The sequence below is a fragment of the Mauremys reevesii genome, linkage group 4 (assembly GCF_016161935.1).
Source record: "Mauremys reevesii isolate NIE-2019 linkage group 4, ASM1616193v1, whole genome shotgun sequence".
Classification (NCBI taxonomy): Eukaryota; Metazoa; Chordata; order Testudines; family Geoemydidae; genus Mauremys; species Mauremys reevesii.
In genome coordinates this window covers 10,850,787-10,867,357 of record NC_052626.1, presented here as the reverse complement: position 1 = coordinate 10,867,357, position 16,571 = coordinate 10,850,787, and the positions used below count along the sequence as shown (strand labels likewise).

At 40.4% G+C, this 16,571-nt stretch overlaps 1 protein-coding gene and 1 long non-coding RNA gene across 4 annotated transcripts in view; both read right to left on the bottom strand.

Annotated features, from left to right (window-relative positions):
* LOC120404233 overlaps positions 1-9,042 on the bottom strand; it is a 43,973-nt gene extending 34,931 nt beyond the window's left edge. Inside the window, exons 1-5 of the long non-coding RNA XR_005597879.1 lie at positions 8,813-9,042; positions 1,799-1,908; positions 1,441-1,528; positions 1,111-1,237; positions 67-159 (exon numbers count right to left, since the gene is read on the bottom strand). This is a non-coding gene — a long non-coding RNA (uncharacterized LOC120404233). The remainder of the gene's footprint in view (positions 1-66; positions 160-1,110; positions 1,238-1,440; positions 1,529-1,798; positions 1,909-8,812) is intronic.
* Positions 9,043-11,856: 2,814 nt separating this feature from the next.
* Positions 11,857-16,571, bottom strand: part of TMEM260 (transmembrane protein 260) — a 50,901-nt gene continuing 46,186 nt past the window's right edge. For 2 of the 3 annotated variants that reach the window (XM_039536358.1, XM_039536359.1), the window contains exons 13-16: positions 15,590-15,766; positions 14,387-14,440; positions 13,783-13,873; positions 11,857-12,689 (exon numbers count right to left, since the gene is read on the bottom strand). In XM_039536358.1, the coding sequence (XP_039392292.1) occupies positions 12,417-12,689; positions 13,783-13,873; positions 14,387-14,440; positions 15,590-15,766 (595 nt within the window). In that variant the 3' untranslated portion in view covers positions 11,857-12,416. Of the gene's footprint in view, positions 12,690-12,718; positions 13,165-13,782; positions 13,874-14,386; positions 14,441-15,589; positions 15,767-16,571 lie in introns of those variants that run through there. The other variant, XM_039536360.1, reaches the window with a different exon arrangement.

The window sequence follows — 16,571 nt, the reverse complement described above, 5'->3', positions numbered from 1 at the left end:
TGGATAGGACTTCAATACAAGCCTACATTTAAAGGAAAAACCCCATGTGAACTGCATCCTAAATACCTCCACACTTGAACCGTGAGAAAGCACAAAAGGCAGATAACTCAGGAGATGTCTTCCACGAACGCGGTGTCCTCCTTCACGTGGGGCGCCAAACTGGGAGGGGGCAGAAAGAGCTTTCTGGTGGGATCACAAGGCACAGTAACAGAAGTAATGTTTCAGACAGCCAGGACCCAAGTGATTCAGTTTTTCCTTGCCTATCCTGCTCTTACAGAATGTATGCCATCTGGCTTTCGTTCAGAACCACAACTTTTCCTCCATGCCTGGTAAGATGACCTTAGAATCCAGGTGGAGGTGAGAATCATCAGCATATCTAGGTATAGACACCACACTGATCACCATGGTATCTCAGTATACTGGGCAACTGTAACCCAAAAGCAACTCTCGGCCTCCTACTGCAGCTTCACATACACATTAAACTGCATGTGAGAATCTTACGGGGGTTGGGAGAAATTACCCAATGCAGCTCTTTCAGTCCACTCCGAAAAGAATGAATGGCACCATTGTAAACACAGCCCATTCATCCCTGCCAGGTCCTGTGCATGAGTAAAGAGTGGGTGCTTCATAATCAAATGTGTCATATGTCACAGAAAGATCTAATAATATGAGCAAGGAGGCCTGAACTCTGTTCACCACCAGGAGAAGACTGGCAGCCCAAGAAATAAGTGCATTCTCCACAATGAGCCAAGGTCTAATGATAGATAGACTTTCCCCACCAATCTGCTACAAAAAGGGGAGAGCTGAGACATGGGGAAATTGGCAAGGTTAACAAGAGAAGTTTTCCTAAAGAAGAGTCTCACCACCACTTGCTTTAGGAGAGTAAACAGTTTGTTCTTACGAAGGGAAGCATGAACAATGCCTACTTATAATGGCTTCAAGCATTCCCCAGAAAGGAGAGGAAGACATCTTGCAGGCAGCTGAGGGAAAAAGCTTATTCAGAACATGCCTCTGGGAACTCCTGACGCGTTGAATGAAACTCAGCCAAAGCAAAGGAGCATGGTGGCTCCTCTTCTTTCTCTGACACTCCATCTAGTACGTCAGACAAACCTCGAGAGAGATCCTATTTGTTACGTAGGCCAAGGGTTCTTCAAAGCAAGATCAGCTCGATTCTTTTTCCATGTGGAGACACTTGAAAGGCCCTGCAGGCCCACCACTGCCCTGCTGCTCACAGACACTATAGGGAAGGAAAAGAATATCCTTAATTTCCATGGCATCCAGAGCATGCAGCCAGAATGTTGTCGTCAGAGTCAGAGCTAGCCACTGCCACAAGTGCTGTGGCCTCCTTTTCTTTTGTTTTAGCGTCCTGGGCCATCTACGTATCATAGTGACCTACAAGCACTACAAGAGGAGAAGGGGTTTCTAGGACCCAGTGTATACCTGTTTGCGGACAGAAGAGGACTGCGTTGTCCCAGCAGGCTGCATATCCAGCTTCACACATCAATGCTGAGCCTTACCACGTGCCCACCTACGTGAGACAGAAACCACTCACGTCTCTCCCACAGTGATTATGAAACTCATCAACACACAACAGTCACCTTCTGCATGGACCCGTGCGTCACCCAGCATGAAGGGTTTCCAACTCCAAGCATGACAGCGGCAGAGTCATGATTCCCACTTGCTAGTATCATGGCTCCTAAATTAATTTGATCTCAGGACTCGCATAGCCACATGACTCCTCTTTCAAAGTTTGTCTGTGGTCAGGTGCGAACACCCAATCCCTCTTTTCCCGACCTACCTTAGGCTGAATCCAGTACCCGCTGGCTAGAACTGCACCCATACGGACCCAGCTCAGACAGGCCTTGGTGGCACACATGTGAAAGCATTGTTCTGGTGCATGGGCAGGTTCTGGGGGTAAACAGAGGAACTGAGTGTTCAAAGCTGGCAATCCAGCATCTTTCATCAGCACTTAATTCACTAAAAAAAGAAAAACCCAATAAGCCACGCCAACCCTTAAAAGCTTTAGAGCTGTATTTCTCATGGATGTAATAATACTTACTTACAATATGGACTCTCGCTGCTCTTTATATAACCACTACTCTTAATCAGCTCAGTATTAGCAGCTCTAACCTGCTCTCATTTGATTTTTTTTTTATTTTTAAAACACAGATTTACAATCTCTTAGATTCTCCAGCTTTTAAACCACTCTGCAGAGATACTTTAAAAGTCTTATTTACCTCAGACACATTGGAAAATTACAACCCCTCCCCTCTGCCTAAAACATCCCCATAATTGGAAAGCATTACTTTAAACAATAAATCTAAACCAAAAGAGAGACTAAAACATGAAAACAGATTTTTGCTATGCAAATTAAGTGCTACGCTTGAGTACATGGAATGTTCATTTGCTCCAAAGATTCTCTCGTTTTACATCTAGAGGAACTGGTAGGGAGTATGTATTTTTCAAAGTCTTTTTGAGATGATTGCAAAGGTGAACTCTACCGTTTGTAACTGCAAAGCTTGCGGGGATTTTGCTAAAGGAACTTCGTTTGTGTTAATTTGGCTTGTTAGAGGATGTCATTGTTTTCATATCTTTTCCCTCTTCTGATCACTTCTACATTTGTGAGATAGGTAGGGGGCACTGGAAGTCATTGTTAATGTTTTTAAGAACTAGGATCTCTAAATTACATTTTACTATGGAGTACATATTTACCATATGCTGCACTATATAATGTACTTAGTGAAAATTACGAGTTGTAGAGTTTAGTTATTCTGAAGATTACGTTTCTCTTCAGTTAATAATGTTTACCGAATATAATAAAGAACCATATTTAAGGAAAATGTCTATTTTTAAACTAGTGACGCTGACAAATATTTAAACATTTTCTTTCCATGTTTATTGTGGTTTTCATTTAATATTATTACAAACTTGTGCTTTTTAAACCTTTAAATTTTTTTTCCTTAGAGCATTCTCTCATTTCTTTTCTAATTCAAATATAATAGATTAGCCATTCTTTATAGCATAGTATTTGATTTTGGAATTGCAAAGATCTACTTTTTTCCAATATTTATTGAGCATTTTGTTATTTTATACATATACTTTTATACATACACAGACGCTTCTATATATAATATATATACAGGCCACTTTTCCTGAATAAAATGTGAACCTATTCCCCATCTGCATTCTCCCCATCTCCTAACCTTTTAATATTTTTTAGAAATTTTCATTTACACTTTCTAAAAAGTCCGTTTAAAAAAAAAAGATCCTGGGAGATTTTTCCTACTAAGGCTTGGAAAGTTTGAATTTATATTTAAAAAATAAAAAAAAATTGCAATAATTCATGTACTTTAACAATTAAATCCAGCAATTTAACATGGTGGATTTGTAAACATAAAGCTTGCAACAAATGCAAGTCTCCTATGCATTGATAGATCAAAACCAAGTTATAAATCTAAACCCTACATTCTGAATCACATTCCAAAATGTAAATACGCACACAAGCATGCAGCTACATATTTTTACAGAAGCAATTACAAACAAGTCTTATCTGACTCCACTAAGTCAGAAATGCACACAATACTCTGTTGTGCCCTCTGCTGGATAAAGTACACAAGGCAAGTAATATTATTTCCCATTAATTTTTGGCATCATCACTCTGCATCTGCTTTCGGAATGCAAAGCGTGAAATCTGTAGTAGCAGGTTTAATATTTGATCCAGCCAAAAATATTTTTGCTACAAGGACTTACCTTTGGTAGTTTTTTTCCCCCCGCCCTGCTTTGTTTCTTTGCCATCCGGCCTTGTTCACTGTCCAAACCAAAAGATCTGCCACCAAACTCAGTACGTGGCAGGAATAATTTCATGCTGTGCAAAATTTATTTAATTTCACATCCTGTAAGAATAATCACTTAGCATAATGCCAATTTAAATATATTTCTATCCGCAAATGCTAATGAAACCGCAAAATCCCAAACCATCTTTGGAAAGAATTATGGTATTTAAGGGTCACCCACTCTTCCCAAACGCAGTCTCTTTCAATAACCCGCAGCTGCAGGAAGAATTAAAATGAACTAAACAATGTAACTGTAATTTTAAAAAAATTAAAACCTCAAGGATACAGTAAGATCCCCAGAGTTCTGGTGTTTTTAATAGTATGTTTCCTTTATATACATTATCAAAGACAAATGCCCTGATGTGGAAGCACTTATGCAAGTGTTTAACTTTACTCATGTGAGTAGTTCCCTGAAGTCAATGGAACTTACTCATTTGAGTAAGGTTAATTGTGAGCATCAGCATTTCCAGGATTGGAGCATTACAGTAGCTCACTCCCTTGCATGTTGCAGAGGACAGGAACCAGAGGACCAAACAAGGTTAGATTATCAGAATCCTACAACAGAAAAGTTCATTACTATGGTGACAACATCAGGCATAACAGAGAGGGATGAGAGAACCATGTACACAATAAACAGTATTTAGATAGTAAATCTGAGTAGTACTAAGCCATTTGTTTTCTATTCTAGTAGAACAGATAGGTGAATATCTATACCAGTATTGCTAGGAGTTCGGTAAAGTCATAGTACCTTTTAATGCATAGACAGCATATTATGAGTGGAGTAAAAAAAGATTTTAATTAAGATCTACTTTACTATGGGTATTACCTGCCCTGATGTAATAATCTTGCTAGACATTGGATAAGACGTTAGTGTTTTTAAAGGAAAATATTCTAAAGCCACACATTGTCACAGACTCAGATTTACTACACAAATTTGTCAGATTGGCACAGTGGGTTTTGTACTGTAGTTTTCCTGGCAGAAAAACAAAACAACAACTGAGGTTAAACTTTAACCAGTTGATTTTTCCATAATAGGAAGTCTAAATAGGAAATACGCAGAGAGAGAAGTAATATGACAACTGAAGAAAAGAATGTGTAAATGCATAATGAAAAGTTTCAAAGCAAATCTTAGGAAAAAACAAAGCAAAACCCTGAACAAGTCAGATCATCCCAACATACCACAGTAATGTGCTGTCCTACTCTTAGAGCCCACATTCTGAAGTCTCTCACAAAAGGGAGAGATGCTTGCAAGGATTTTCTGAAACAATCTCTTTATTTAAAACCAGAATTACTGGTGTTTCAAACTGTCTCAGCTGTAAAAATGGGCTTTTCCTACCAAAACCAAACGGAATTCTTCAAAAGAGTTTAAGTGTGGAATTGACTAATCATGGTAATGCAACTGATCAGTTTCCAAGAATCAGGTTATGAATGTATGGTTTTTAAAATACATTTTCCCTGCTTCTGAACCGCATCTTTAATTCTGTCTGCAAAGTGTTTTTCGGCATGCTGGTAAGAAATAATTCCATATAAAAATGTTTTATGAATTATCTTATTTCTCCTGCATTTTAAAATGCAATGACATCACAAGCCTACACCATAATATCTGGGATGACCTTTATGTTCCTCACCGCCACCAACCATCTTATTCTTCCCCATGCAAAAATGTATGTGGGTAAAACACTAGAGTAAATGAAGAGGAGTCATGAATCGCAGATTCACTGGTGATCACTATATTCATATCTATAGATCAGACAATTTGGCAGCAATACAAAAAGCAAAACTTCAAGATAAGCCCTGTGTTATATTAGGGAAACAAGATTCTTTGGCATTAAAAACCACCAATAGAACACATTTGAACCACAACCTCAGCTGATGTAAACTGAGGCAGATCCTTCTCTTCATCTTTGGTCGCTCTCATTTTTAAACAAGTTTTTACTGAAATGTCAAGTTTCTGCATGCAACAAAAAAGTCAAGCCACACTAAGACATCCTTTCAGGAGTAGCTATGAACAGTAAAGGGGCTACCTTTTCCTCAGACATCAATTGTAAAGGGCTTTTACATTAAGGGATGTGCTACATGAGCTCCTGAATCAAAGTCCAAATTAAAATAAAAAATAAAATATACAAAAAAAATAAAATGTACCAAATAAGGTTACAGGTGTGTGGGGGGGGGGGGGGGAGAGGGGCTACCTCTCTTTTATTTATGTCTTTTCAAGGTTCTCAAAGTTTAGCAGGTTGTTCATACATTTGATCTGCAGCGTTCTCGTGATTCACCCCTAAATATCTTGTGGCATATTTAAGAGCATTCATAGGCTTTAGAAAGAGAGACCATACTGTGAGGCTGTTCGGATTTGTGTATTGTTTTCCATTCTCTTTGAATCTTAGTAACTCAGCTCTAACCAAATGGCTCCTGATTGCAGAAAATTAGGTCTTGCAATTCACATTAATTTTGTTTTAAATTATTTATGACATCTAAGGACACCAACCAGACTGGACACCAACGTTAAAAGTCTGTAATGCCACTGACTTGCCATTAATATGGAGCTTTGAGAGTGGTAAACTTTCCAGATCTGCATTCACAGGAGTGGAGTCTGGAACTTGCAAACAGTCACTATTTTGAGAATGGCATTTAGTAATTCTTTTACATCAATAAATCTTGCCCGAAGATTGTACGCTGGTTTATTGTAAAGGGATGAGAAATTAAAAAATAAAAAATCTTACTACAGAATTGCAAAGACACATTTCCTGTGGAAAACTCAGAGCTTACATACACCTCCAGGTAGGAGCATCGCTCCATGATTGCTGCTCGAATTAGACTTGCATTGCAGATCCAAATTAAACAGACTTTTAGAGGGTACTGACAATGATGTCTTCATTTGATATCATGATCACTGCAGAAGCTTTAGCTGCATGTTTGCTCATGTAATGATGTGCCAAGATCTTGTCCTTTAAATGTTCCCAGAATTCCCTGGAAACATGACTCATTCATTTGAGAGTACAGGCTTTAGAGCTTTTTGCATTTGTGACAAGTGTCAGGATGAGCAATACGGACAATCCTCCCCCGGCATCTCTTAGTGGGTGCTGCAGTTAACCAGATGACTTAAAGCAAGCCAGCAACTCATCAGGACTTTTTTGTTCAGATCTAAGCTTGTAAATACCATCCTTAAGGCTGAAGCCTAGTCTGGTAAATTTCCAAAACACACAAGTTAAGTAGTGAAAATCAGAGAAAGGGTTTTGTGCCATAATGTGTGACCCTGAGGTCTTTCAGGCTGTGCTGGACCATGACATTTTTAATATAAGCATAAAAGCATTCTGAGACATGGAAACAGTTATTTTTTTTTCACTTGCCGAGGGAGGAAAACACACAAATTAATTCTATATTTAACACAATCTCTGTTTAAACAAAATTTCGGTTTACAGTAAAACACCTAAGTGCCTACAGTTATGGATTGGTTGATTCAACCCCTTTTTGTTTAGGGCAGTGGGTCTCAACCAGGGGCATGCGTATCCCTAGGGGTATGCAGAGTAGGGTGACCAGATGTCCTGATTTTATAGAGACAGTCCCAATTTGGGGTTTTTTCCTTATATAGGCTCCTATTACCCCCTACCCCCGTCCCAATTTTTCACATTTGCTGTCTGGTCACCCTAATGCAGAGATCTTCTGGGGGTGCATCTAAAGATATTTGCTTAGTTTTACAACAGGCTACATAAAAAGCACTAGTGAAGTCAGTAAAACTAAAATTTCATATAGACAATGACTTGTTTAAACTGCTCTGTATACTATACACTGAAATGTAAGTGCAATATTTGTATTCCAATTGATTCATTTTATAATTATAGGGTACAAATGAGAAAGTCAGCAGTTTTTCCAGTAATATTGTGCTGTGACACTTTTGTATTTTTATGTCTGATTTTGTAAGCAAGTAGTTTTTAAATGAGGTGAAACTAGGGGGTACACAAGACAAACCAGACTCCTGAAAGAAGTACAGTGGTCTGGAAAGGTGAAGAGCCACTGGTTGTTAGATATGGTGCAATATCCCAAGATCAAAATCATCACTGGCAGATGGAAACTATGCAGTATCATTACACTTCATGTACTGTATAAATAATTTCAAATGATTGATATCAACTTTTCCACCCTACAAAATGGGTAGGAAACCCGCGGCACACGAGCTGATTTTCAGTGGCACTCACACTGCCCAGGTCCTGGCCACTGGTCCGGGGGGCTCTGCATTTTAATTTAATTTTAAATGAAGCTTCTTAAACATTTTTAAAACCTTATTTACTTTACATACAACAATAGTTTAGTTATATATTATAGACTTATACAAAGAGACCTTCTAAAAACGTTAAAATGTATGACTGGCATGCGAAAGCTTAAATTGGAGTGAATAAATGAAGACTCGGCACAGAACTTCTGAAAGGTTGCCGAACACCATTCCCTGGCCCGTGGAGAACAGCTTCCAGGGAAGTGTGCTGTTTTGAGTGGGTAGGTGTTTCTATCGCATACACGGGTATTTAATGGTACTGCAGACACGCAAAATCCAACTCAATCTCAGGAAAGAATATCCTCCTGTTAGGATTCTGGCGCCACGATTATTTTATAAGCAGTGACTATATGCAGTGTAAGCACAGACGTGCCCATTTACTTAACATTTTACACTGCACTGAACCCCAACAGGTTTTGTTTTGTTTTAAGGTAAACCAAGCATTTTTTGGTTGCTCCCTATGGAGAAGTTACTTTCAAGTCAGTGAAATTTCTTGGCCCATGATTAAAAGTCTTTGCCAATTAGGACTCAACAACTTCAATTCATTTTTTCTGGTTCAAGATGAGCAGGAGCCTAATAAGGCTGTGATAAAAGGGCAAAAGGCACCGAGAGCCAAAAGGGGATTAATGAGCTCCTCCATTTATTTGTCTTCCTAACAGCTGAACTGTTACAACTATTGACACTCTTCAAAAGGTTCCGCTCTGAACCCTACCCAGACGCTGCAGGCTCCAATGGACATCTTCAAATCCAGAGAATGGAGGGGCAAGAGCTTCCCCTGTGTGATGCCAAAACCAACAAAGCCCCACGGATCAGGTAATGAAACTTCAGCTTTTCCCCCTTTGAGATTTATTTACTGGCAGCTGACAAGGGGCAAATTCAGCTCGAATTGTGTAGTCAAGGCCCTGTCAAGCCTTTAGAGGCACCCTTGTCTTGAAGCACCTTCATGACTGGCATTTCACTCAAAAGCCCTCGGCACTGGTCCTTAACAGCTTATGACATCACAAAGGACACTCCAGACAGATGCCTACATGGCATCCTGCAGCATTTTAAAAGAGAATTAGTGGTTTTAATTATGGTCGTCGTCTGAAAAGGAACCATGCAAGCTCCACAGGAGACCTTTGATCAGACCCTTTTGCTAGTACAATGCCACGGAACTGTGACTATTCCTAGTAAGGGGCCTTTTCTTGCTGAATGACTCACCAGTGATCTTTGAATGCAGACAAGCTCCTAGCCCTCCCTCTTCATTAGTGAGCATTTCTATACAGAGGCCTATATAGTGCTTGGAGTCTAGGAGCTATACAATTGGGGGGAAAAGAATCCCTACAGATTCTGGCCTCTACTTAGGAAGTGCTGAAGGACTCTGAGTGACTTTATTCATTAAAACAGGTTGCTATTAATTAACTGTCATAATAAAATAAAGAACTATTATTTGCATTTCTTAGTGCGCTCCCTTTAGTAATATGTATAAAAGATGCTTGTAACAGAAATGAATTTATAAGAGAAACCCTCAGAAGTCTCCTTTTTTCCATTTAGGCAGCAGGAGTCTGGCTAATTATTAGGACCAGTTCTGCAAGAGAACAAACAGAGGTAAAACACACATATGAAAGTAATTAGGAAAATGCAAAATCCTGTTTACTTGGCAACCGATTCGTGCAACTGAGACTAACGAAGACTATATCAGCTTTGCTTGTTTGATAAACTTAAGGGTGCCACCTAAGAGGAGCCGATAAAAATTAAACTTCTGCCAGCATCTCTGAGCATTGCCGTTTAGCATGTAGGCTTTGAAACGTTCTCAGAACAATTGCTTTGGGTAAAAGTACCAGCAGACCTAATCCAAACGGTTTCACTGAACGGAATCTTGAAACTTCTGTTGCTTCCAAAGTTTTACCTTCACAGTCTGATAACAGTGATATTTTTCAGCTCTAGAGACACACACTATCTACCTACAACACGTGTATTGGGGAATAGAAAATTCCCTCCTGACCCCTTAAAATAGCTGTTTGCTAGCTTCACATTTCCAATAATTTTCCAGCCAGGGAATGTATTTTTCTGTGGGAGAATTCGTCTCTGGTTTGTGTTGCTATTTACTAAAATAGAGACAACACATTATTTTAATCAGATCACAGCTGAAATGTCTTTGTGTGGCTCTGCGTTTTCCACAAAGGCTTCAAATTATTTCAGGACGCTGCAGCTAAGAAGGGGCATTTAATCAAGGTAGAAATTGCCTAACCATATTTACCTGAATGGATTGTGATTAATATAGGGAACAAAAGCAGTCCAAAAACCGGGGTTCCTAATGTCATCCATTGTGCTGAAGGACTGATCAAGAGAAGGGAGAAGAATGCTCATTTTAAAAGGCTGGTATGTAGGGATGTATGATATACTGTAGTTTTATATGAATGCTTTACTTATACAGTAATTGACAAAATGGAAGGGTACTATCAACCTGAAATCTAGTCAATTGCAAAACAATGTTTTAAAACACACCTGAGGACTTGTCTACACGAAGCCTTAGCTCGTGGCAAGCTGAGGTGTAAAGCAACCCCATGTCATGCACCCAGTGTCTGCTATACGCTAAAAGCTCCCCCCTCCCATGTCAAAGTGAGGTAGATCAAAGCGAACAAAGGGAACACAGATCAAAGGAAATTTTTAGTGCACAGTAGCAGGGTCCACATGGATACTCGGCGCACGCGCTTAGTGCATTTAGCACCCCAACATGCTCACAACTAAGTTTTCGTGCAGACAAGCTCTGAGTCACCCTGGCAATTTTTGTGGTTTTATAACTACACGTTCCCATTCTTCTCAGTGTTTGCAAATCGCCCACCACAAACATCGAGCGACCGACTATTCAAAACGTGCTGCCAAATGTGCACAGTAACCAAAATGGAAAGAAAGAGAGGAAAATATTTTTCTCTAATATTGTAACCGAACAACCAGAGGGTGAGAATTTTCAGAGAGAAGTGTGATCTGTAAGTACTCAGTGTCCACTTAAGCCTCTATGGAATGGAATGAAGCTGTTACATTTAAAAACACAGACCCTACACATGAAGAATATCTGAGAAATATCAGGGCTGGTGCGTGGAGTAACAGTCCAGAATCACATATGCACAGACAGATATATTACATATAGAATATATACACGATATATATATACGGGGGGCGGGGGGAATCCATATAATAAATTGCAGAGCCATGTGATAAACCTATGGTGCACCTTTGACCATTTCTCTTGCACTCTGCTCACTGTACAATCTCCACTTATTCTAAGGTTCCAAACCCCGAGGTAGCTTTGATCAGTGGTTACTGAAAAAAAAATTCAACCTGCCACATAAATGTTTCCTCTTTCTCCTCCCAAAATTACCTCCACCAAGATTCCATCGTGGGCCAACGACAGCTTCTCTAAATCTAAAAATATCTCAAGGGCCTGCAGGGCTAGAAACGGGAACTTTATAATCACTGGGAAGGTAAAATTCCTACCTTGCCAGTGGAGGCCCAGCACTCAGTTTTAGCCCTTGAAGGACCAAAGAAAAAGGAATCAAAATCCGTAACAAAATAAAATATAGAACAGCTATTTTAGGTCATTTTTAGACAATTCTGTTGGTCCCTTGAGCCTGACACAGTTAGATTCATGGTAGCCAACTCACTTGGCTCTACAGGAAAGACAAAATATAGTTCAGTTAAAATGCTATAAAACATTTCTAAAACTATTTTTGTAGCATCTGTAACATCTACAGGATGTGTGAGAGTGTAGTGAGGTATAAAGGTTTTACCAGCACTCTTTCTGGATAACTTGTGTAACTCAATCATGGCTTCACCCACTATGAATAATGATCCTATATCCCAAACACCCACACACTCTCTCTAATGGCAGTGTGTAATACTGTACACAAAAATATACAAAATAGGGATATTTTACATAGCTGGAACGCGACAACAGAAGGAACTTTTTGTAGGAAATGAATTTTATATATTTATGAAGTAATTATACATATCAAATAAAATCAATGGACGTATTTGCATACACAGTATTTTGGACTTCCTCACTTTTTTTTTTTTTTAAACATAGTGCTTAATTTGGTAACAAATTTTTTTCTACACAAATCAATGTCAAATGCACGCTGGCTACCAGAACTCTTCATCTGGCGACAGCAAAAGAAAGAACAGTGCTACATTTCCATCCAGGAGACCACTTGATTTCCTTCCACTATCAGTTCTGTCGTATTTAAAAAACCTTCTCACGTTGTTAATAACGGATTCAATTTTACCTCCCGACTTCAGAATTTTAACACTTCAGAAAGCAGGTCCACAAATGGGTTCTATACAGTCTGCCGCTTCAGATTTTTTTTCATTTTTCTCAGCCCTTGCAGCTCTTTCTTCAGGTGTTTTACTGCCTGCAAAATATCTGCTCGCTGGGGATCATCCTCTGCTTTCTCCGTATAGAGGAGGAAATGTTTAACAGTTTCAGATAACAACACTTCAGGGTCCACATCCACCTTATGGAGACGCAGCATCCTTTCGCAAGCTATCGCATAGTTTTTATGCCAATTGACTGGGTGGTTTTTATGTGAATTGATGATTTCCTTGTATGACTAAAAAATAAATAAAATAAAAAGCGCACACACATTTCTCTCTTTACTGGCTTTTTCAGAATTTTATAGAGTTAAGAAAACAGACATGATAAATATTATTTTGACGGCCAAAATCTAGAATGGCATGTCTGTGAAATCAATCTAGTAGTAATGCAGAGAATTATGAATTGGAATAGCACTGGGTGACAAAAATATGTCATTTACTAGCACAGCTAAGTTTTTTTAGAATGCTGCAAATGAATGATATAACCCCATTCCATGACTTAATATACTTCCCTGAGAGAGTTGTTATCCTAGGGAAAAGAGATTTAATTGTAACGCATGGAAAGACATTTACCCAATAGTTCAGAAGGTCGGGACATCTTAAACAAGACTTAAGCAGTCCATTGACTTCAGTGGGACCATTCACATGCTCAAAAGTTAGTCACGTGCTTAAGAATCCGCCTGAAGAGGGGACAACTCAAACTTCAAAATGCTACATAGTAGGGAACAATTTAAAGAAAACGATTAATTGTTCATCTGTTGGGCTAAGACGTTCCTCATCTCTACCAATGGAGATTATTAGTTTTGCTCTTGTGCATCATTTAATACCTTTACCAATCAGGTACTACCAATGAGCCACGAATGAGGTCACAGCTAATATTTCTAGTGGTGTGAAGTGCAGCACAACTTATTTCCAGAAAGAAGATTTTAGAATGTTTTATTTGCTGGCTCAGTGCTGTGGCGCAGCTATTCATGGACATGGGGACTACAGTGCTCAACTGGCATGGGTTAGGAGTACCTCATTCTACAAAACAAGGTGCTAGCTAGGTCGTTTCTAGCATCACCTTTATTTGCTAACTGAATGACCATCCAGGCTGCTGCAATTGTCTGGGGCAGGCTTTTAAAGGGGGGAAACAGGACTGGGTAAAATCCCTGAACAATCCCCTTTTAATTTGTTAATAGACCTGGATTGGATGAACAAGAACACATCCAGCCCTCATGCTATCTAGCTGTGTATACATGCCCTGGGCCTTGCTATGGTATCAGAGCACTAGAGATAGCTCACCACCAACAATAAAAAAAGGAAAAACGGTGAGAGAAAGTTACTTACATTGTATGCAAAGGTATAAAGTTGGGATTTTATATCTGGAGACACGCTAGCAGTTTCTGCAAGGTCAAAGATAAAGAAGGCTGTTTTCATCCTAGAAAACAGAATAAACTCTATCAAGACAATTATAATAATTTTTAAATACGACTAGGTCACTTCACATTAACAGGCAAAACCTTCAATATTGTCTCATGGAAGATGCATCCCCAAAAGCCCCTTATAAGGGTATATGAAAGCCCATCTCTTCTCCACTTGAAAGTTTACAGTGGATTACATTTGACACAAACATATTTTCTCACTCTATCTCCAAACTATCCTCTCCTTCATCGAGACATTTACAGCAAAATCCACATTTCTGCAGGAGCTAGTCAACAGAATTCACTCCGTTCTAACCATTTCATCAAGTTGATGTACAATCCATAGGATGCAGGGAATTTTCCTGTTAGGCAAGTCTTCCTCTAGACAGTTTTTTTTTTTTCTGAGAAGGAAATATTTCACTTTGCGGCAAAGCAACATTCGCTATTACAGCACCCACTTTGACACATGTTCCATGGCAACAAATTGAAATCATTAGCCGTGGGCTGCTGGGAAGTGAAGGGAACCTCACCTGGCTTGCCACATCTCTTCATTTGCTACAGCTTCCCATGAAGATGGATCAAACCTGAAAAACAATTCAAGTAAGATTCAAGCACGCCGCCTACAGCACTGTATTTCATCCACTGGACTCCATGCATATCACCCACTGCACGATCATCTTGCACTCTATGACAAAACCCCTTCCCCTCCAACTTCTCGGGTTATAAATCACCTAAGCAGAAGGAACGTGGCCATGGAGCCTAGGGCACAGCAGCAAGGAATTCAGAATGAACCTGCTCCCGGATAAACCTTATTTTTCTCTCTAGATATAATCTCTTGCTGCTCCTTTTATACACCTCACAGCACCCTGACTATCCCCAGGCTGGGCAGCCTGATATGAGCACCCTTTATAGCTCTGTTTGTGATGCTTTGGGAGTTAGATAAGTCATGTCCTTAATACTCTTGGCCCCCGTGAAAAGGGAAGAGAAGTTCTGAGCCCAGTGAGTCACCAAACTGGCCTATGTCTCATAGTTTTAACACTGTAATATAAATAGCATCTTTCTTGCAAGCAGGCACTACTGAGATTATAATCTTACACTTTAAAACACCCAACTCTTTTGTTATTAAATTGGGGAACAGAAGTTGTCATTCAGCATAGCACTTAAGCATATGCTTAAATGCCATTGACTTCCCTGGGATTTAAACATGTGCTTAAGTGGTCCACTGAACAGAGATGGACTTAAGGACATGCGCTTAAGTGCTCTGATGGTGAGGGGCCTTTGTGCTCTTGAAGACAAGGGATCACAGCGCTGACTATAACCGGAAAAGACTTTATAAGACCCTACCGAGTTGTGTGGCTGCCCCTCAATTTCAACTTAACGTGCCAACAAATCTATAGTTATGAAGTACCTCACCAGTCCTAAAGATCCTCACTAGCCCATTCCCAAGCCTCTCATAGAGACACGATTAATCCCGGAGAGTGGTGCCACACTCACCATGGTGGAGGAAGACTGTGATGATACCTCTAAGCCAATTTTCACTCCTAACCTCATCAGTGTTTGAGCCTAGCTTTCTGAGGGTGAACTGCTAAGTGAATTAACACTGCAGCACACAGCTCCCCCACTGTTTATGCTGGTGGCAGAGGACTAATTAACCAGAAGACCCAGCGCAGGGTCCCTCATGATTTACGAGGCCAAGAAAGACAAACAAGATTTGAAATAGCTGCGCTTCATACCTTCCATAGTCTTCAGTCCAGTTATAGATACTCCTTGTAAGACGTAACCACTCTCCTGGGTTAAAAACAGTTCCTGAAGAAACCAATTTGTCACAGGATCCCCATGGCCAAAGTGAATAGCTTTTTCTCCACGTTGAGTCCCCTTCGTTAAGACCTATGCACGCAAATGCTTCCTTACTGTCAAAAAACAGAGAGACTCCGTTATTTGTAAACGCTTCCAGCGTTCTAGTTTTCACTGCATCACTCACCACTACAGTGGAAAACAGCTCTTCCCGAGTGTCGACAAGTACAAAGAACGGCATTGGGGATAATGCGCAGGCAATGAACTGGGAGAAGATCTAAAACCAGTGTTCAGTGAGTATGTTCTATTTGGGACTGACAAGAAGTGGGGATTGTTGCAACATCCCAGCAGATAATGGCTCCCCTGCCTGGCGGCTATTCGCATCCACGGCGCCGGCAGCAGATGGTTTTGTCCTGAGGCTCCTGTTGGCAGCAGCGGTGACAAACAAGTCATCTTCTGACCTCCATGGTGTTCAGGTGGGAGAATGGGCCCTGCCGGTGGTGAGCTGGATGATCAGTTTGGGGAGGATGGGTCTCCCTGACAGTCTTGAAATGGGCAGGACTCGACTAACAGGTGTGTGTGTGGGGGGGAGGCTGTTCCCCTGGCTTATGTTGGTGGAGGGGGCTCCTTATTCGGTTTCCAGGCAGGGGCCAGCCAGGTGTACACTAGCACATAGAGAGACAGGCTGCAGTACCTGAAGGACTTCCACTCAGTGGCGTAATAGCTTGGTCTGTCTCCTCCTCAGCTGTTGCTGGGGGGCTCATGAAGGAGAGAGGAGACTACAGGAACAGCATGATGCACTGATGTGGGGCAGAAGGGAACTCAACTCACACACTGTCTGCTAAGGTTGTGGCAACAGAGGGTGCACTCAAAGAAGGGGCTGCCCAGGGCAGAGTGAATGTAACCCTTTCTATGCCAAAG